Here is a 20,997-nt window from a genome sequence, read left to right as displayed (position 1 = left end):
CAACCTGTTTTAGCTGGTGTGTAGAAAAGATATAACAGAAAATGCATATATGCTCCAGAAGTTCTATGGATTCCTGTAAATGCAGTTTTGGGCTCCTTTTTACCTTTTTCATTTTTCCCAAACACAGGTTCAAATTCTGAACTCTAAGGTTTTTAGAAAAGAAGAATGACTTTTGGTTCTACTTTGGTTTCCTGTCCATAGTAGTCTTTTGCTTGATTTTTTGATGATGCCCTTCATGGAAATTCAGCTCAGAGCAACTGAGATAAAAATCTGACAAAAATTATCAGTAGTTTTCCTTTGTTCCTTCCTCATAAAATCCAATTGTGAATAGAAAAAAATGATGTTTTACTTGCCATTTTTTTTTCATTGAAATTTGCCTAAATGGGAGCACCTTTTAAAAAATTATAATTGTTAGGGCAAAGAAACACTAAAAAGAGAATAGTTTCCTGTGATTTTGAATGGAAATATACAGGGCAGTTCCAGCCTTCTGTCTTCTGTCCTTGAAATAAGCTGGATGAGGTGTAGCAGAGACTTTGACAAGGAGAGATGAGTCCTGTGAAATAAATCTAGGACTCCATTTCCAAACTGTAGACAGTTCTTTTGGACCTCACCACTCTTGATTCTCTCATATTCTTCCAGAATTATTTAAAAAAAAAAAAGAATTCACATTTTAACTAATTACCTTAAACTTTTCCTAAGCAAAGTATCTCTTAAGCTAAAGCTGAGTGTTTGATGAGCTTACTCTACGTTATTCAAATTCACACTGAAGTGCCTATACAGCTGCTAAAGTAAAAAGTACAAGTTTGAGTCCTTATACTCCTAAAATCATTGGCAGTAGCATGGCAATACACAAATCAGGCCCTCAAAAACACTGATCTATGTTTCTGCCTTTAATTAGATCTATATTCCAAGTGTTCCGGAAAGAACTTCATTCTTAAAAATTCTAAGAGGAAAAGTCTTTAGTGTCTTTATAACATGTTCCAGAAATATGTCCTATCAGTGATTGGCTGACACCTTATTAACGTCAAAAAACAAATAAAACAAACAAACAAACAAACAGATCCAGACTTACAAAAATACCCACTTAAACAGTGGTCTCTTATGTCCATATTGCTTGATTTCTTTAACCTTTGGCACCTTCACCTCAAGTCCACCTTTGGCCACCTTCTTCATGACCTTGACTTTGCCAAGAAACAGTTCATTATCCATAATCTTAAACCCAAGTCTTTTCTGACCACTTCATATATCTCCTGGAGACCTCTGTTCTCTATATTCCCCGTTTCTCCCTCTCTCCCATCCCTATGGCCCACTTTTCTCTTTCTATTGATCTGGAAACTATGGTTTGTCACTTAATCACTCTCTTGCCAATACTGTCAGCACATATTGGCCTTTTTCTCACTCCAGTCAGTAAAACCTTAGCCCTGGATTAATCTACCTGTCTGCCTTCTTGGCTACTGATCACTACAGCAGAAAATCAAACATCCTCACATATTGGCAACACAAAAATCCATAATCTTTAGCTTCTAATGGATCTCCACTACTGCCCCTCAAACTTTGTATATATTGGTGGTTCGCTTTCTTACTTCACAGTTTTCCAAATCTCTTTAAATCCCTACTCATACCATTTCCTACTTGTTCTCAGAAGATGCCACTTAATACTTCACATAAAAACAAATAGTATTTATCTCATAATAATCCTTTAATATCCTATTCCTACATTGACAGACTTGTAAGTACATATATCAAGCCTTCCTCCTATCTTCCCACATTCCCACAAGAGATGTCTGCCTTCTTCAGTGACCTAGTTCTTTCACTCATGCCCTTTATAAGTGACATTTTCAAACTTTAGAATACTTTCCTGGCTCCTTTATGTCATGACCAAATATTTCCCATCTAAAAACATCTAAAAAAAAAAAATCAGAACATCAGTCAATTCCATTCTCCATTTGTTTTTAGTTTTATCTTGTCTACTCTTCTTCAAAGCCAAATCTGTTAAGTTTCTGGCACTTGCTGCATCTACTTCCATACAGGACATTCACTGTTTCTACCTTTCCCATCCAGTTGGCTAGTGACTTCCATGTAACTAAATCCAATGGCTTTCTTTTAAGGACTCATCTTACTGGAGAATCCTCTCTTGAAATGCATTCTTACTTTGGCTTTGTTTGAAACCTCATAATCTTGGTTTTCCTTCTATGTCTGTAGTTGTCTTTCTCAATCTTTATTTTGGACTTCTTTTTCTGCCCATTTTATATGTTTAAGGATCTGCCTACTTCTCTTCATTCTAAGAACATTCTCTGGGTAACATGACTTAATTCCATGGTGATATCTCTAAAATTCATCTCTAGCTAGCAGCTTCAGAATTCTACGTTCCAGACACACACATCCAAATATTTATTGATTATTTTGATTTGGATGCCTCACAGACATCCAAAGCTCAACACGTACAGTCCTGAACTTGGTCTCTTTCCTGCCAAACTTGATCCTCTGTCCTCTGGTTCAGATCACAGCAAATGACACCTCAGGCCACTGAGTTGCCAGAAACTTAAGGAACTACCTTTAACTCTTCTCTATCTTTCTGTTCTGACAGCCAGTCAGTTAATATATCGTAGGTTTGCATTGCATTCTCATTTCCACATCTTGAACAAATGCCGACTTCATTTTGGGCTCGTGTTCTTGAGTTCTGGTCCCCTTGTCTAACTTTATGTCTCTTTATGTCTCAATGTATTCACTAAACTGTATCCAGGGTCATGTCAGTCTCCAACTTAAAACCATTTAGCATTTACTGCCATCATGATAGACCTCAAGTAATCATATCTGTTTATTTTGCTCCAGCTTATTTCTCCAGGCCTGTTTTCTCCACTCCCAGTCTCTCTATATGTGTTTCTATGCCATTGGACCATTTATAGTTCCCTGAATTTTCTATGTCCTGCTACCCATGAGCCTTTATAATGCTGCCATCTTGGTCTGAAATTTTCCTTCTCCAACTTATTTTTTGCTTGACTAATCCCTAAATCTCTTATGTCTCCATTTAGAGGTTTCTTCCCCTTTTTCTGACTTCTCTGCTATATGTTGATTTTTTTTTTCTTTTTGCCATCATAGCACCTTGTAACAAGAATGACTAGTATAGCTATTGCTAATAACACTTGAACACTTATTTTATGCCAGGATCTGTTCTAAGTGGGCTATATATTTTTTAAAAAGATATTATTTATTTATTTTATTTTAGAAAGAGAGAGTGTGGGTGCATTGGGGGAGGGGCAGAGGGAGAGGGTGAGAGAGTATTAAGCAGATTCCACACCCAGTGCGGAGCCAAACTCTGGGCTTGATCTCACAACCCTCAGAATTTTCACCTGAGCTGAAAACAAAAGTCAGATATTTAACCAGCTGAATCACCCAGGTGCCCCATGGGCTAATATATCTTAACACCTCTAATACAACAACTTTATGAGATAATTTTTACTATTTTCTCAGATAACTAATATAAGCAAATTTCCCAAGTTTCTAGAACTTGTGACATAAGTAGATTCTGAATTTAGGCACCTTATTGAAAAATTTATAAACTTAAACATCATAAATTTGTCTACATAGAAACACTTTGATACTGTGTCATAATCACCTGTTTGTACCTGAATTCCTAATTCAACCTTAGGTTTTTAGAAGGAAGTTGTATATCTAGCACCCAACACAATGATGGCTATATGATATGTTTCCAATAAATACTATTTGAGTAAATAAAAGAACAAAGTGACTTGTGACTCAAAGATGAGCCTTTGCCTAAAATCAAATTTACACTGACCTAACCTCGGTGCCTGTATTGTGACATTTCGTCCCAAGAATGCCAAGTGACTTGCTATCATCTAATCACCTCATACACCTTTATTTCTAAGAGTTTACATATCCTGTCCCAAGAATGCCAAGTGACTTGCTATCATCTAATCACCTCATACACCTTTATTTCTAAGAGTTTACATATCCTGTCCCATTCCCATTATGTACCTTACCCATTCTTGCCCAACCGCTAACATCTTATCATCCTTCCAAATCCAGCTCAGAATTTACTTCATTCCTGATCTTATTAGATTCTAGATTTTAGTTCCTTCATACATTATATATTTAAACATCATAAACAATGACAATAAGAAGAACAACATTAAATTAGACCATGGTATTTTTTAACATTGGTCTATTTTCTACTCATCTTTGTATTCCAAGTACTTGCGTGTAGTGCCTAGCACTCAGAAGGTGTTCAATAAATATTTGATGGGTTGATCGAATGATATTAGGTTGGGTTATGTCTCTGTAGATTACCAACCAGACATCTTGAACTCAGGTGCATTATGACAGTTTTGTCAGCTTCAACACTGGCAAAGAATTTATTATTATTTGGTCAAGGGTTGGGCAAAGGATACGCTATTTTTCAGAAGTCATTCAAGTTGTGCCCACCAGGACAATTAACACACTTCTGGAAGGTAAGTAGTCTATTTTCATTTAGCTATAGATCAAATATGCCAAAGACGTCTGTGCAAATTCGTAATATGTCAAACCACCAATCCAAACTTGTATGGGGGAAGGGACTGTAACACTCCCATCCTGCCCCCATCTATTTTTTCTGTTACTTCCATATTAGTCCCTTCTTTTGTACTCTACAGCTGGGATAGTAACACTTTTTTTTTTTTCCTAGTGATATCATACTTGGCTTTTCTAACTATTCTATGTGATTATTGTTTTTGTTCCTTAAGCACACACAAAATTGCTGGGTTAAGTTTCTCCAAGCACTACTTTGACCAAGTAATTTCTCTGCTGAAGAACTTTTAGTGGTACCTGTCTGTCTATGGAACTAGGTGAGAGCTCCAAGCAGCCAGATGTCCTGCCTCAATTGATTTGTGTAAGAGCCCTACCTATGACTGTTATCTAGCAAATGCTTTTGATGTTTCCTTGTTGTTGTTTTTGTTAATTTCGTTCTTGAAAGTGAAATCATACAACTTAGTTGAAGGCAAGTTCCAGTTTTTGTCTTCCACTATGATTAATATTGGTGAATTATCAAGAGTGGAAGCCACATATTTTAAAAAGTCAAGGCTGTATGCATTGAATGCAATATCTTCCCTTTCCAAGCATCACATATCCTAAATGAAATAGGCATGTTAAGCTATGACCGGTAATACACTTTGGGAAAGATCAGTGATATTTTAATTAATGACAATTTATAGAGTTTTCAAGAGGACCAAAGTGACTTCACAGCTGAGAGCTAACTGATTGTTTCTCAACTGAACTTTTAAGATGCGTATTCAGCCATGAGCATAATTAAACAAGTCCACAAGACATGAGAAACGGATTACTCTTCAGATGCTGGGTCAGGCAAACCAGGTGGTCAAGAACACAGTGTTCTCTGCTTGAAAACCACCGTTCAGTTGCCAGACTTTACTGCCCCTTGGGCTCTTTCATTCTATTTCTGGCCTTTGTCTCTTGCTCTGTCACACCAATGTCCTTCTTGGTTTAGATTTTATGTCCTCATCATCTAACACATCAAAGGATCAAAGAGTTCAAAGCTCCTCAGGCTGCCAGTATTTTATTTAGTTAAAAAAGTCAACAAGAATGAAAAATCGTGCCCATTTTCCTCTTTGCAAGAAATCAAAATTCGAAATTAAAGTGAAAGCACAGAGGATCTGTGCCATTCCAAATAAAAACCAACCTCTTCATATATATATATACCCCTTACAAAGTGTACCACTGAATTTTACAAAACAATTTAAATGTTGCTAATTAAAATCCTCAAGATGCTAATGCATTCTCAAATCAATCTCTGCCACTTTGTTGTACAAATGGAACACTGGCAGCTTCTCTTCCAACATTCAAAATACCATTTATAGAACAAATTTGAACTTTCAATTCATTCAACAAACAATTATATCAAGAACCTACTATGTGTCGGACACTACGCTGGGTGTTGCGCAAGCAAAATGGAATGACTTTCTGATTTCAGAAGAATTCTGGTCTCTAAAGCAGTGCTTCTCAAACTAGTTTTTATTAATCCATGCCCTCTTTTGATAAACATAAATATCCTTCTCCCACTTCCCAGAAATTCTGATGAATCCTTCTCACACTGAGAATCACTGATACACAGAACATAGACTCTATTTTCTGTGTATTCTTCACAAACCAAATATCTTTGAGCTTTCATATTTTATTTCAAGAGCAACATACTCATGTTCCATATGCAAAACTAGATTGGAGTATTAAAGATAAACTTTTTTGAACCACATATGCTATCCCACTGTCAGTCCCAGAACTGAAATTCAAATTCCTATACCCAGCCCTATTGAGAATCACTGCTTTAAAGAGTTTTGGAGAAAACCAGGCAACCTCCATCTCTCCCCTCCAATCAAATCTTAAAGGAATTAGAATTTTCCTACCTGACACAACAGCTGGTGGAGTATCATAATCCTGTCTTGGGACTGAATCTTTGAATGAAAAGAGCATGAGAAAGAATGCAATGAAGTACAAAAGAAAATAAAATAGAATCTTAGCTCTAAAACGTGGAAGTGCCCACTGTATGTCATATGGTTGCCTAAACACCCTGCCTTCAAATGCTCAAGGCACTATGACCCCTAGTTGACAGTTGATACAACGGTCCCCAGTATTGCCACAGGGTATATGTTGTGAGGCCCCCGTGTGACCTGCTAGGGCAGTACATTCTATCCTAGGATTCTGTCATCTTCCTCACTCTGTCATCATTTTGGCCCCTCTTGGGAGAATCGCTGTGAAATTTTTACACATGTTCTAAAAGACAGCCCATCTGGAAGGGGCCCAAAACACAATGTGAAACGAAATTCTGGAGAACAAAAGAAAGAACTAAAATTTTAAAAGAGATAAATAAAAAATGTGCATATTCCCACACTCTATGGAGACTGATACATTTCTGAAATCAGAATTTTGTTAGTAATCACTCAGCCCTGGCTCTGATCCCAGTGGCTGTTGGGCAAGGCCAAGAAGCTTTGTGGGCTAAAATGATGAGAGCAGAGATAAACAGAGCAGAATCTATTCAACAGATGATTGCTGTCTTTTTCCAAAGTGTCATAGCCTTGGAAGGGGCAAATAGTAGAGAAAGGTTAATTTAAACTACGTGACATCCATTTCCAAATTTCAGGTTATGTGAAACCAAATATATCTGCTTTTTTAAAAGATGAAACTTCGGCTTAATCTAATTCCTTTAGTCAAGGATCTTAAAAAGGAAAGTGGGACATGGCCTATGGCCCAAGGCCCCCCTTCTAAAAATGGAAAGTGCTCATCTAGCCCTAATTTCCCTTAGAGGGGCAAACTGTGTAAAAGGGACCAGATAGTACTCACATTCAAATAAACTGCCAAAACATGATTAAATAGATGATTTTCTGTGACCCTTACTCTAGACACATGACCATCATTCATTCCATTTTAAAAACAAAAACCTCAAACTTCATTTTCCCACCTCTTTGATAACTGAATTTGGACTATCATAAATGTCTCCATTTAATCTCCTAGCCCTAAAATGATGATGTTAATCCCTCTCTCATGAGCAAATGGCATGTGAGAAGACAGATTAAGACTTGGACATTGCAAGGCACTTTGACCAGCAAAACCCAACATGCATCAAAGATTCAAATGCAAATAAACCTTGGACATGAGTTATTTGGTGTCTCAAAACAGGTATGTGAATGTGAGTTCATTGTAATCCCAAATCGAGAATAAGTAGAATCATTTTTAAAGGAACTTCAAACATTTTATTAATAGTGATAGTATTTCCTAGTACCTTAAAAACTTCAATCACATATTATTGCTACAAATAAAAAAATTGATTTTATGACCCTGTCACTAGTCATTTCCCAAGAATATATTTATAACATTTAAAAATAAATCACAAAAGTAAATCATGCTCATTGTTGAATACTTGGACAATGTAGAAAAGGGTAATGATTAAAATAAAAATTATCTCCAATCTCATCATCTGGAAATAACCACACTTATTTTGTATTTCTTATAGCCTTATTGCATAATTTTTTTTCATAGTTGATACTGTATTTCCACATGTGCAAATTTATATCCTGCTCTTTTGATTTAATATAATAAATAATCTTTTTCCTATTTTAAACTCATAACTTCATGCTGCCTCACATTCTGGTTTATGAATGGATTATAATTTATTCAATCATTCTTCTTTATTAGCCATTATAAAGAACACAGGGCTGGATATTTCTGAGGCTTAAAGGCTTTTCTGTTATTTAGAATATCTCTATAAAATAGCTTCTCAAAACTCTAACTGCGTGGTGAATTGGCAGAGCTGTTTTGAAGTGTCTTGACTTGCTATTCAACTGACATTTTTACAAATTTAGATTTCTATCATCCCACTGTCAATGATTGAGAATGTTTATTTCTTCACACCTTCATCAGCGATGTGTTTTATTTTGATAACTTCATTCGATGGGTTATGTGTATATGTCCATGTAAGTATTTGATTAAATTACTGTTTCCTTAATTACTTTTTTTATATGTGTTTTGGCATCCTGCTCATCCTTTATTACCTATCCGTTCATGTGCTTTGGTATTTTATCTATTGGGGCTTTTGTACTCTGTTGTAACATATTTCAATTCAGAATCCATTTCTTAAGCAGCAAAAGCTTAATATTTGCAGATAAACTTTCCTAATAATAGGATCTCACTTAATGCCTACTTACTGTTTATAAGACTACCGTCAAAGTTCATTATCTTACACTAAGACTAAATAAATTTTTAAGAACTATTTCCCTTTTTCTATATTTTATTTCTTGTGTTTGTCTATTTTTAATTAATTGATACATTTTCCTGAAAGTATACTCATTACCAGTTATGAATTTGTAATACTAGTTCCTAATCCTGAGTCCACTTAACATCTTATGTTGCTTTTTTTTTATCACTGTCAATCTTAATACTCATATTCATAGCTAATACTTGAGGAAAGAAAATCTCCAGGCAAAACGAATAGTTCAGGATTTTCACCTGACACTGTCAGAATTTTATAGCATTAAAAATGGAATGGTGTGACTGAAAAATGTAGAGAACCATGGTGAACAAATGGACTACAATTAGAAGATTATCTTTGTGTGTGGCTATGGTTACACCATGGGACTCCAGTGATGTCACAAATCACCAGTGGATTCGAGAGCACAAACAGAACTGCAGATAAGGAGCATGCAGAACAAAAACTTTTTATTTCTTTGAACAGATTCTGGTGACATTGTAAGCCACTGGTGACCACCAACTGAACAAATGAAAAGGAGATAAGAAACTTGTCAAACAAGATTGTCATGCAGTTTGGATGTTCTCATAACACAGTAAAATCCCCAGTGGTTTCTGCTAAAGCTTACAATGGAGTGATAAGAAATTATGGATAATGGTGCTTTGGTTCTACAGAGGGAATCCTACGACAAAAATAAATAAATAAATAAATAAAAGCAGTAAAGTTAGAAAATTCTTCAAGGTCAGCAGAGTCCTGGGATAGAAGTTATACTGCTTGCATACAATTCATTTCTCCTAAGGCCTGCAGATTCTGCCCAGCTTAAAAATGGGCAAAGAATTCAACAATAAACATTTGAGTTTGCAAATAGTAGACAAAGGTTAGTCAAACTACATGGTACCCATTTCAAAATTTGGAATTATAGGGGCTCAAATATATCTAATTTTATGACAATAAAAAAGAGGCTTTGGCTTAATATACTTCTTGATCCCAGGGATCTCAGAAAGCAAAGTGGGACATGACCTGTTCCCCTTTCTAGAAATGGAAAATTCTAATCTGGCTCCACCCCATATCAACTCTGATCCCTGCCTACTAGGATTATTCACTGGATCTCTCTCTGCCCTGCCTTTGGGACATGTTTCTGGCATTGAGGTTCCCGTGTTAATCTAGAGTTGTCACTGCTCACACCTTGTCTTGCAGAGTTTCTGTGAGCTCAGACATCTGAAAGCCTCTAAGAAGTTACAGGTAAGAAAGACACATGGTCAGATAATTTTAAATTGACTGGCATTCATGTGGCAACATGGTAGAAAATGAATTGGAGCAAGCTAAGGGCAGTTAGGAGACTATTACAATTAATCAAATGAGGCCCAGGGTAGAGACTCTAGAAACGTGGAGGAAGGGATGTAGTTGACAAACGTCTATGGACAGAACTGGTGGATCTTGAATAGTTGCATCGTGGTGAGGGAAAAGGAAAGAGTTGAGATTGAGTCCTAAGTGTAGCATTGGACTGCCTGGGCAAATGGTCATGGGATTAGTTGGAGAAGAAATAAGGAGCAGAAACACGGAAGAGGAAGAGGGTCAGTGGAAAGGAAGTTCGGGAAACTCATGAGGTTAGTTTGGGTTGTACTGACTTTGAGATGTTGGAAGGAGATTTACATGGAGCTATTTAGCAAGTTGTTGGTTAAGTGATTTTTAAAAAGTCTAAGATGAGGTTAGCACTGAGGACTCAGTTTTAGGGGTCTTCAGCATAGAAGGCAGAGTTCAAAACCATGAAAGTGGATGAGGTTGCTTAAGGAAATCATGTATGAATGAGAAGTTAAAAATGAAACCCTGGCTTAGCAGCCTATAGAAGCAAAGAAGAAGCAATAGCCAGAGACATCAGAGGAGAACCAGGAAAACCTTGGGCAGGAGTCACAAACTGAGAGCACTTAGGACAAACTGGGACTGATATTCAAATACAGGGAGATTGCCTGTTAAAGTGCAAATATTTAGCTTAGCTTAAAAAAATGGGAAGGTGAGGCCACCTTAAGTCAGTATAACCATATAGCAATAGCTTTCTGGAGTTGAGCCGGGGCTGCCTTCCTTAGACAAGGCTGCCAAGGTACCCCTTCTCCCTATGATTGATTCATCTAACACTCAGACAGAGCTGTTACTATTATTGCATGAAAATATCTCTCATTTAAGATATAATCTCCAATATCATGTGTACCTATATTACATGACTATGTTTGTGACATGATAAATCTAGACCAAATTTGACATGTTTCCAGGCTGTCTTGCTTGATCTCCCATCAGCTTTATTCATTAATGTGACTTAGCTGGCTTCTCTGGACTTTTGGGTTTACCATCCTGAGAAAGTTAGAAGCTAAGGAAATAGAAACTTGAGAAAAATAATTTATGCCAAATGAAACAGAGTGGGCCGGAGACTTGTACTACGACCTTGATAATGTTCTATATCCCTTCTGGCGACCCAGACTGAATGGCCACATTAATGAACATAATGGCCACATTATGAAGCCACTTGAGGTAGAGGGATAAAGGCAGCTCATTTGATAAGCATCTAGCGGGTGTCGCACATGGTTTTAGGTATGTTATGTATATCATTCCATTTAACACACCACCACTGGGATATACGTATTATTTTCCTCCTTGGTAAAAGAGGAAATCAAAATTCAGAGAGTTAAGTAACCTGTCTAATACACCATAGCTAGTAAGGGGCAGAGCCTGGCTTTGAACTCAGGTTTAATTCTAATGCCCACTGTTCTTTCCATGATACCAAGCCACCTTCCCAGCAATAGATAAAGCAATGGAAAAGATGCAGTAAGGTGGAGAAGTTTGATTAAAAGAATCCATTTCAATTGCATAATAGCCACTACACATGCCAATCAAAAATTCAGATAAAAGGAATCTCTGATGGTATATCAAAGTGTAAGAGTGACAGTTTGAGAAAAAAGTATAGCCATATTCTGGACACCGCTAAACGTCAACAAAGTAATAGTGTTCTCTCTCTGGCTTTCCAGAACCTTATGGAATTTTAACCCTTGGTAAAACATCAATTTACACAAAGCTTATGATGTGCCTAAGCATTATTCATTATAAATGTGAAGCAGGAAAAGAATGAAAAAAAAATTAGAAGAAATTTGGTGTTAAAAATGAGCCACCTGCTTAAAACTCTCTAAGAAAGGGAAGGAGTATATATAATTTTTGAGTAACTTGACTATTATTAGCTGGGCAAAAATTATGATCTCATATAAATGCGTTCTTATTGAAATGCTTAAATACTAATCATAATATATGTTATTGAATCAGCCACTATTGTAATTCTGAAACTGTTCTATATATTTTAGCTTATTTTTCAGTTCTCTAAAGGATTCAGTCATATTCTTAATTAACTTAGCTCTTGTATTTTTTTCTAGTTGGCAAATCTGAATTTCAGCAAGTCAGCTGGTTTTGTTTTTGATTCAACTAAGTAGGATTTATAAAGTGTTTCTTTCTAGACTTTCTAGATTTTCTAGATGTTTGTATTGTAAGTCATCCTCTCCTTGGATTCTAGATTGCCGTTCAACACAGTAAGATTGAATTACTTCACTTGTTCAGAATTTATCATCTTTTAAGGAGAGAAAGGCTGATATGAAGGGAAATCAACAGCGTAGACATGAGAAACTTCAGTTTCTCCCAATGAACTTGGGACTTGCTTTGTTAGTAAATGAGGGAAGTGACTAAATGTTTATGTAAATTACATGACTATGTTTGTGACATGAGTAAATATAGACCAAATTTGGTGATATATTTCCAGGGTTTATTAGTTGTCGTCAAGATTGGCCCCTGATTTGTGAATGACCTGGGAATGACATATTAGCTGAAATGGAAAAGGATCTGGGAAAAGAAAACCAGGCTCAGGTGTATTATGTTACTAGATCTAGATCTGCAGGTGCATACATAAAGCCACCTTTCCATACACATTCCTAAAAACTATCTCCCTGATGAAAATTAACTGTACCACAGTGTAGAGTTAAATATAGTCTTAGACATGACTTGAAAGTCTAGATCAGAGACCTAAAAAATTATTGGATCCAGCCCCTGCTTTCAGACAGGTAAGGTATCATCAACTGCTTTTTATAAGTTCAGCGACTGAGGTCTTCAGGTAAGTACTCTTTATTGAAACAATGGGACTCTTTCCATCAGGCATATGGATTTTCTTCCTATTTAGAGCAGACTTTTCTGGCCTCAGTGGACATGTCAGAAACTTCTTGTACTCAAAAAAGCCCATGAGTTGATACATTTATGTGGCAAGCAAGCCATTGCTTTAAGGTAAAATTTCTGATATAGAGCTAGTGTCCTCAGTGTACATAGATATTTAGAGATGATGTCAGACTACCTGTGAAGAATCACACAAGTGGCAACTATGAGACATACAGGCTTAAAGTCATAGAGGTGGATAGTGAAAGAGCCCCCATATAGCATCACGGCTCACTACTCAACCAGACAGAGAGGGGAACAGACTGGAAGAGATTATTTTCCCAAAGACAGAGCGAAAGAACAGTGCTCAATCAAGATTTGAGTTTAGTACTCCTAACTCCTAGTCCAGTGCTCTTTCTATAATTAAGCTGTCTCACTCAGAAAAATGATTAAAAAAAAATGACTACATCTTTAAAAATGACAAAATTATCTGCACTAATATTTGTAAAGAATAGAACCTGCTACCATAGTGTCACATGAAAAACTGGCTTTGATTCTGATGTTTGATCTATACTGATAATGAACTAAATTGTAGTGTTTCATGTTGTATTAGACATTTGCCTCTTAACCATTTGGGGAATTGTCTTTGAATAGATTTTTTAAAAATAAAACAAAACTGTGTTAATGATGCCAAATGGTTGATACAAATCAATGCTGTAATAAGCATTTTTATATACTTTTTTTCCCTAAAGAAAATAATGGCTCATCAAAAATATCCCAACCTATCAAAAAACATCAAGTACACTAGATTCCTTTCCTTTTTTTCAACATCACCTGTCTACCTATTCAAAACAAAGTTGAAAAGAACTGGATTATGTCAGGTTCTCAATTACTTCTTATTGATTTAAACATTGAAAGTAAATAACAAGCTCTATGTATTAGTCATAGTCAAGGTTGGCCCCTGACTTATGAATGACCCGGGAATGATATATTAGGTGGAGTAGGTAAGCATGTGGGAAAAGAAAACCAGGCTCAGATGTATTACGTTACAAGTTCTAGATTTGCAGGTGTGCGCATAAAGACACCTTTCCATAAATGGATATTATACCTGGTGTACTGTGTCCTTTGAACAAGAAGTGACTCAAATTTAAATGCAACACAGTGGAAACTTCAGCCTGGTCAATGGGAGTAAATGTGCCCCAATACTGCACAAGGCACACCAGAACCTAGAAACTTGATTCAGTCAACGGCATGGGGCCAGTTTTGCTAATAATACCAGTAAAAGCTGCATTGCATCTTATCGAAGAAGTCCGAGAAAACAAAGCAAAACTAACTCTTCAACTCACCGTTCCTGTTGTGCCCAATGAAAGATGATTCATCTGTTGCGTCAGGGGGCCCATCATGTTTGCTGGCTGCATTGACATAGGATGGTCCATTGTCGGCGTAATCACAGCACCCTACAAGCACACACAATGTCCATCTGAAAACAGGTTCCACAAGGGAGGAAACTTTTAAAAACAATAAACACAGTCAACTACCTTAACATCAAATGTGTTTACTTTTTAATGAAAAGGCTAAGTTCAACCATGTATGATTTTTTACATCACCCATGCCATTTTGTTGTTATCTAAATAGATAGCACTAATGACTTCCTTTTCCTTTAATGTGATTTATCTATGATGTGTCTAAAATGCTTATCATTTATAATGCCAATATTCAATATAGAATGTATTCCAAGATATCATACATATCCTCTTTCATTGTTCTAAATACAAACTTCTCTAACTGAAAAACACTAACACTATGGAAATTATCTAGTTTTTCTCAATATTAAATAAGACTTTTTTGGCTTATGCTTTTATCCATGATTTATATGGATAATTATTGATGATCTCAATACAATCTACCACCAGAGTAACAATGCTGGTCCAGATGAGTTTCTCGACTGGATCTTTTGAAGGACAGATAAATATCTAGTACAAATGATATAAAAATCAGACTTAGTATTTTCCATGTTTTTTCCTCCTAATCTTTTGACCTACTTTCTTTCTATCTGGTGCTTTTGAAAAAGATAGAATACTGAACTCTGTTAAACATTGGTCAAATGTAACACTGCTAAAATATTACCAAAAAAAAGTCAAGTTTTTCATCGGATGTTAAGAAAAGCCTACTTGTAGAATATGCTCTTTGATTTATTATAACTGTTGGGAATGCAAGAAATAACAGACATTTAAAAAAAATTCTGTTCATATATATAGTTTCACATAGCTAGTGAAGCAAAGGGCAAATGCTTCCTTTTCCCCCTCTCCTACTTACTCTGCCTTAATTGACTAGCTAAGAGAATAGAACAATTTTTTCTTAATTTAAAAGCTAAGGTTGGACGGCATCTTTGAGATTATTGAAATTTCAATGCTTTATTATAAAGATGATCATACACGTAGAAGCCCATGATATCACAACTCATTTAAATACCCACTGGTAATAAAATGATGATGTATTTGAATGCTATTTTTTTTTCTGTAAACACTTTTTTCACTGTTTGACTTTTCTTCCCATGTAAGTGAACATTTTGAAGAAATAAAACTAGGACAGATTTATGTAGACGGCAGGATGTCAGCACACAAACCACCCATAAGCAAATGTTTCTGAGAACGTTTTGCTCAGGATGATCAATTCCTCCTGGCATCATCCAAACCTGACTTCCTGACTGTATCTGTTAAAAAAAGATCAGGCTTTCATTCATCCTTCCTTGTGGGCTCCTCCTCATTAATATGGAGGGAGAATAGAAATTGAGCCAAATATTTGGAAATGCTTCATTTTCAGAGCCAACATTGTTTGCAAGGATATTTGCGGTTTGCTAGACTCAATCAGAAGTATATATATATATATATATACTTCTGATTGAGTCTAGCAAACCGCAAATATCCTTGCAAACAATGTTGGCTCTGAAAATGAAGCATTTCCAAATATTTGGCTCAATTTCTATTCTCCCTCCATATTAATGAGGAGGAGCCCACAAGGAAGGATGAATGAAAGCCTGATCTTTTTTTAACAGATACAGTCAGGAAGTCAGGTTTGGATGATGCCAGGAGGAATTGATCATCCTGAGCAAAACGTTCTCAGAAACATTTGCTTATGGGTGGTTTGTGTGCTGACATCCTGCCGTCTACATAAATCTGTCCTAGTTTTATTTCTTCAAAATGTTCACTTACATGGGAAGAAAAGTCAAACAGTGAAAAAAGTGTTTACAGAAAAAAAAATAGCATTCAAATACATCATCATTTTATTACCAGTGGGTATTTAAATGAGTTGTGATATCATGGGCTTCTACGTGTATGATCATCTTTATAATAAAGCATTGAAATTTCAATAATCTCAAAGATGCCGTCCAACCTTAGCTTTTAAATTAAGAAAAAATTGTTCTATTCTCTTAGCTAGTCAATTAAGGCAGAGTAAGTAGGAGAGGGGGAAAAGGAAGCATTTGCCCTTTGCTTCACTAGCTATGTGAAACTATATATATGAACAGAATTTTTTTTAAATGTCTGTTATTTCTTGCATTCCCAACAGTTATAATAAATCAAAGAGCATATTCTACAAGTAGGCTTTTCTTAACATCCGATGAAAAACTTGACTTTTTTTTGGTAATATTTTAGCAGTGTTACATTTGACCAATGTTTAACAGAGTTCAGTATTCTATCTTTTTCAAAAGCACCAGATAGAAAGAAAGTAGGTCAAAAGATTAGGAGGAAAAAACATGGAAAATACTAAGTCTGATTTTTATATCATTTGTACTAGATATTTATCTGTCCTTCAAAAGATCCAGTCGAGAAACTCATCTGGACCAGCATTGTTACTCTGGTGGTAGATTGTATTGAGATCATCAATAATTATCCATATAAATCATGGATAAAAGCATAAGCCAAAAAAGTCTTATTTAATATTGAGAAAAACTAGATAATTTCCATAGTGTTAGTGTTTTTCAGTTAGAGAAGTTTGTATTTAGAACAATGAAAGAGGATATGTATGATATCTTGGAATACATTCTATATTGAATATTGGCATTATAAATGATAAGCATTTTAGACACATCATAGATAAATCACATTAAAGGAAAAGGAAGTCATTAGTGCTATCTATTTAGATAACAACAAAATGGCATGGGTGATGTAAAAAATCATACATGGTTGAACTTAGCCTTTTCATTAAAAAGTAAACACATTTGATGTTAAGGTAGTTGACTGTGTTTATTGTTTTTAAAAGTTTCCTCCCTTGTGGAACCTGTTTTCAGATGGACATTGTGTGTGCTTGTAGGGTGCTGTGATTACGCCGACAATGGACCATCCTATGTCAATGCAGCCAGCAAACATGATGGGCCCCCTGACGCAACAGATGAATCATCTTTCATTGGGCACAACAGGAACGGTGAGTTGAAGAGTTAGTTTTGCTTTGTTTTCTCGGACTTCTTCGATAAGATGCAATGCAGCTTTTACTGGTATTATTAGCAAAACTGGCCCCATGCCGTTGACTGAATCAAGTTTCTAGGTTCTGGTGTGCCTTGTGCAGTATTGGGGCACATTTACTCCCATTGACCAGGCTGAAGTTTCCACTGTGTTGCATTTAAATTTGAGTCACTTCTTGTTCAAAGGACACAGTACACCAGGTATAATATCCATTTATGGAAAGGTGTCTTTATGCGCACACCTGCAAATCTAGAACTTGTAACGTAATACATCTGAGCCTGGTTTTCTTTTCCCACATGCTTACCTACTCCACCTAATATATCATTCCCGGGTCATTCATAAGTCAGGGGCCAACCTTGACTATGACTAATACATAGAGCTTGTTATTTACTTTCAATGTTTAAATCAATAAGAAGTAATTGAGAACCTGACATAATCCAGTTCTTTTCAACTTTGTTTTGAATAGGTAGACAGGTGATGTTGAAAAAAAGGAAAGGAATCTAGTGTACTTGATGTTTTTTGATAGGTTGGGATATTTTTGATGAGCCATTATTTTCTTTAGGGAAAAAAAGTATATAAAAATGCTTATTACAGCATTGATTTGTATCAACCATTTGGCATCATTAACACAGTTTTGTTTTATTTTTAAAAAATCTATTCAAAGACAATTCCCCAAATGGTTAAGAGGCAAATGTCTAATACAACATGAAACACTACAATTTAGTTCATTATCAGTATAGATCAAACATCAGAATCAAAGCCAGTTTTTCATGTGACACTATGGTAGCAGGTTCTATTCTTTACAAATATTAGTGCAGATAATTTTGTCATTTTTAAAGATGTAGTCATTTTTTTTTAATCATTTTTCTGAGTGAGACAGCTTAATTATAGAAAGAGCACTGGACTAGGAGTTAGGAGTACTAAACTCAAATCTTGATTGAGCACTGTTCTTTCGCTCTGTCTTTGGGAAAATAATCTCTTCCAGTCTGTTCCCCTCTCTGTCTGGTTGAGTAGTGAGCCGTGATGCTATATGGGGGCTCTTTCACTATCCACCTCTATGACTTTAAGCCTGTATGTCTCATAGTTGCCACTTGTGTGATTCTTCACAGGTAGTCTGACATCATCTCTAAATATCTATGTACACTGAGGACACTAGCTCTATATCAGAAATTTTACCTTAAAGCAATGGCTTGCTTGCCACATAAATGTATCAACTCATGGGCTTTTTTGAGTACAAGAAGTTTCTGACATGTCCACTGAGGCCAGAAAAGTCTGCTCTAAATAGGAAGAAAATCCATATGCCTGATGGAAAGAGTCCCATTGTTTCAATAAAGAGTACTTACCTGAAGACCTCAGTCGCTGAACTTATAAAAAGCAGTTGATGATACCTTACCTGTCTGAAAGCAGGGGCTGGATCCAATAATTTTTTAGGTCTCTGATCTAGACTTTCAAGTCATGTCTAAGACTATATTTAACTCTACACTGTGGTACAGTTAATTTTCATCAGGGAGATAGTTTTTAGGAATGTGTATGGAAAGGTGGCTTTATGTATGCACCTGCAGATCTAGATCTAGTAACATAATACACCTGAGCCTGGTTTTCTTTTCCCAGATCCTTTTCCATTTCAGCTAATATGTCATTCCCAGGTCATTCACAAATCAGGGGCCAATCTTGACGACAACTAATAAACCCTGGAAATATATCACCAAATTTGGTCTATATTTACTCATGTCACAAACATAGTCATGTAATTTACATAAACATTTAGTCACTTCCCTCATTTACTAACAAAGCAAGTCCCAAGTTCATTGGGAGAAACTGAAGTTTCTCATGTCTACGCTGTTGATTTCCCTTCATATCAGCCTTTCTCTCCTTAAAAGATGATAAATTCTGAACAAGTGAAGTAATTCAATCTTACTGTGTTGAACGGCAATCTAGAATCCAAGGAGAGGATGACTTACAATACAAACATCTAGAAAATCTAGAAAGTCTAGAAAGAAACACTTTATAAATCCTACTTAGTTGAATCAAAAACAAAACCAGCTGACTTGCTGAAATTCAGATTTGCCAACTAGAAAAAAATACAAGAGCTAAGTTAATTAAGAATATGACTGAATCCTTTAGAGAACTGAAAAATAAGCTAAAATATATAGAACAGTTTCAGAATTACAATAGTGGCTGATTCAATAACATATATTATGATTAGTATTTAAGCATTTCAATAAGAACGCATTTATATGAGATCATAATTTTTGCCCAGCTAATAATAGTCAAGTTACTCAAAAATTATATATACTCCTTCCCTTTCTTAGAGAGTTTTAAGCAGGTGGCTCATTTTTAACACCAAATTTCTTCTAATTTTTTTTTCATTCTTTTCCTGCTTCACATTTATAATGAATAATGCTTAGGCACATCATAAGCTTTGTGTAAATTGATGTTTTACCAAGGGTTAAAATTCCATAAGGTTCTGGAAAGCCAGAGAGAGAACACTATTACTTTGTTGACGTTTAGCGGTGTCCAGAATATGGCTATACTTTTTTCTCAAACTGTCACTCTTACACTTTGATATACCATCAGAGATTCCTTTTATCTGAATTTTTGATTGGCATGTGTAGTGGCTATTATGCAATTGAAATGGATTCTTTTAATCAAACTTCTCCACCTTACTGCATCTTTTCCATTGCTTTATCTATTGCTGGGAAGGTGGCTTGGTATCATGGAAAGAACAGTGGGCATTAGAATTAAACCTGAGTTCAAAGCCAGGCTCTGCCCCTTACTAGCTATGGTGTATTAGACAGGTTACTTAACTCTCTGAATTTTGATTTCCTCTTTTACCAAGGAGGAAAATAATACGTATATCCCAGTGGTGGTGTGTTAAATGGAATGATATACATAACATACCTAAAACCATGTGCGACACCCGCTAGATGCTTATCAAATGAGCTGCCTTTATCCCTCTACCTCAAGTGGCTTCATAATGTGGCCATTATGTTCATTAATGTGGCCATTCAGTCTGGGTCGCCAGAAGGGATATAGAACATTATCAAGGTCGTAGTACAAGTCTCCGGCCCACTCTGTTTCATTTGGCATAAATTATTTTTCTCAAGTTTCTATTTCCTTAGCTTCTAACTTTCTCAGGATGGTAAACCCAAAAGTCCAGAGAAGCCAGCTAAGTCACATTAATGAATAAAGCTGATGGGAGATCAAGCAAGACAGCCTGGAAACATGTCAAATTTGGTCTAGATTTATCATGTCACAAACATAGTCATGTAATATAGGTACACATGATATTGGAGATTATATCTTAAATGAGAGATATTTTCATGCAATAATAGTAACAGCTCTGTCTGAGTGTTAGATGAATCAATCATAGGGAGAAGGGGTACCTTGGCAGCCTTGTCTAAGGAAGGCAGCCCCGGCTCAACTCCAGAAAGCTATTGCTATATGGTTATACTGACTTAAGGTGGCCTCACCTTCCCATTTTTTTAAGCTAAGCTAAATATTTGCACTTTAACAGGCAATCTCCCTGTATTTGAATATCAGTCCCAGTTTGTCCTAAGTGCTCTCAGTTTGTGACTCCTGCCCAAGGTTTTCCTGGTTCTCCTCTGATGTCTC

General features: G+C 35.9%; 2 protein-coding genes across 4 annotated transcripts in view; one reads left to right on the top strand and one right to left on the bottom strand.

The window, feature by feature from the left end:
* Positions 1-14,375, bottom strand: part of LOC111140070 (RNA-binding motif, single-stranded-interacting protein 3) — a 60,838-nt gene extending 46,463 nt beyond the window's left edge. Inside the window, exons 1-2 of one of the 2 annotated variants that reach the window (XM_022492451.1) lie at positions 14,269-14,375; positions 6,411-6,458 (exon numbers count right to left, since the gene is read on the bottom strand). In XM_022492451.1, coding sequence (XP_022348159.1) covers positions 6,411-6,458; positions 14,269-14,358 — 138 coding nt within the window. In that variant the 5' untranslated portion in view covers positions 14,359-14,375. The remainder of the gene's footprint in view (positions 1-6,410; positions 6,459-14,268) is intronic. The other variant, XM_022492452.1, reaches the window with a different exon arrangement.
* Positions 14,376-17,237: 2,862 nt separating this feature from the next.
* LOC111140071 (RNA-binding motif, single-stranded-interacting protein 3) overlaps positions 17,238-20,997 on the top strand; it is a 60,837-nt gene continuing 57,077 nt past the window's right edge. For both annotated transcript variants that reach the window (XM_022492455.1, XM_022492454.1), the window contains exon 1: positions 17,238-17,344. In XM_022492455.1, coding sequence (XP_022348163.1) covers positions 17,255-17,344 — 90 coding nt within the window. In that variant the 5' untranslated portion in view covers positions 17,238-17,254. The remainder of the gene's footprint in view (positions 17,345-20,997) is intronic.

This window comes from Enhydra lutris, unplaced genomic scaffold, assembly GCF_002288905.1.
Source record: "Enhydra lutris kenyoni isolate GAN:26980312 unplaced genomic scaffold, ASM228890v2 scaffoldscaffold149, whole genome shotgun sequence".
NCBI lineage: Eukaryota > Metazoa > Chordata > Mammalia > Carnivora > Mustelidae > Enhydra > Enhydra lutris.
The sequence above is the reverse complement of the archived record's forward strand: the minus strand, read 5'-3'. Positions and strand labels throughout refer to the sequence as shown.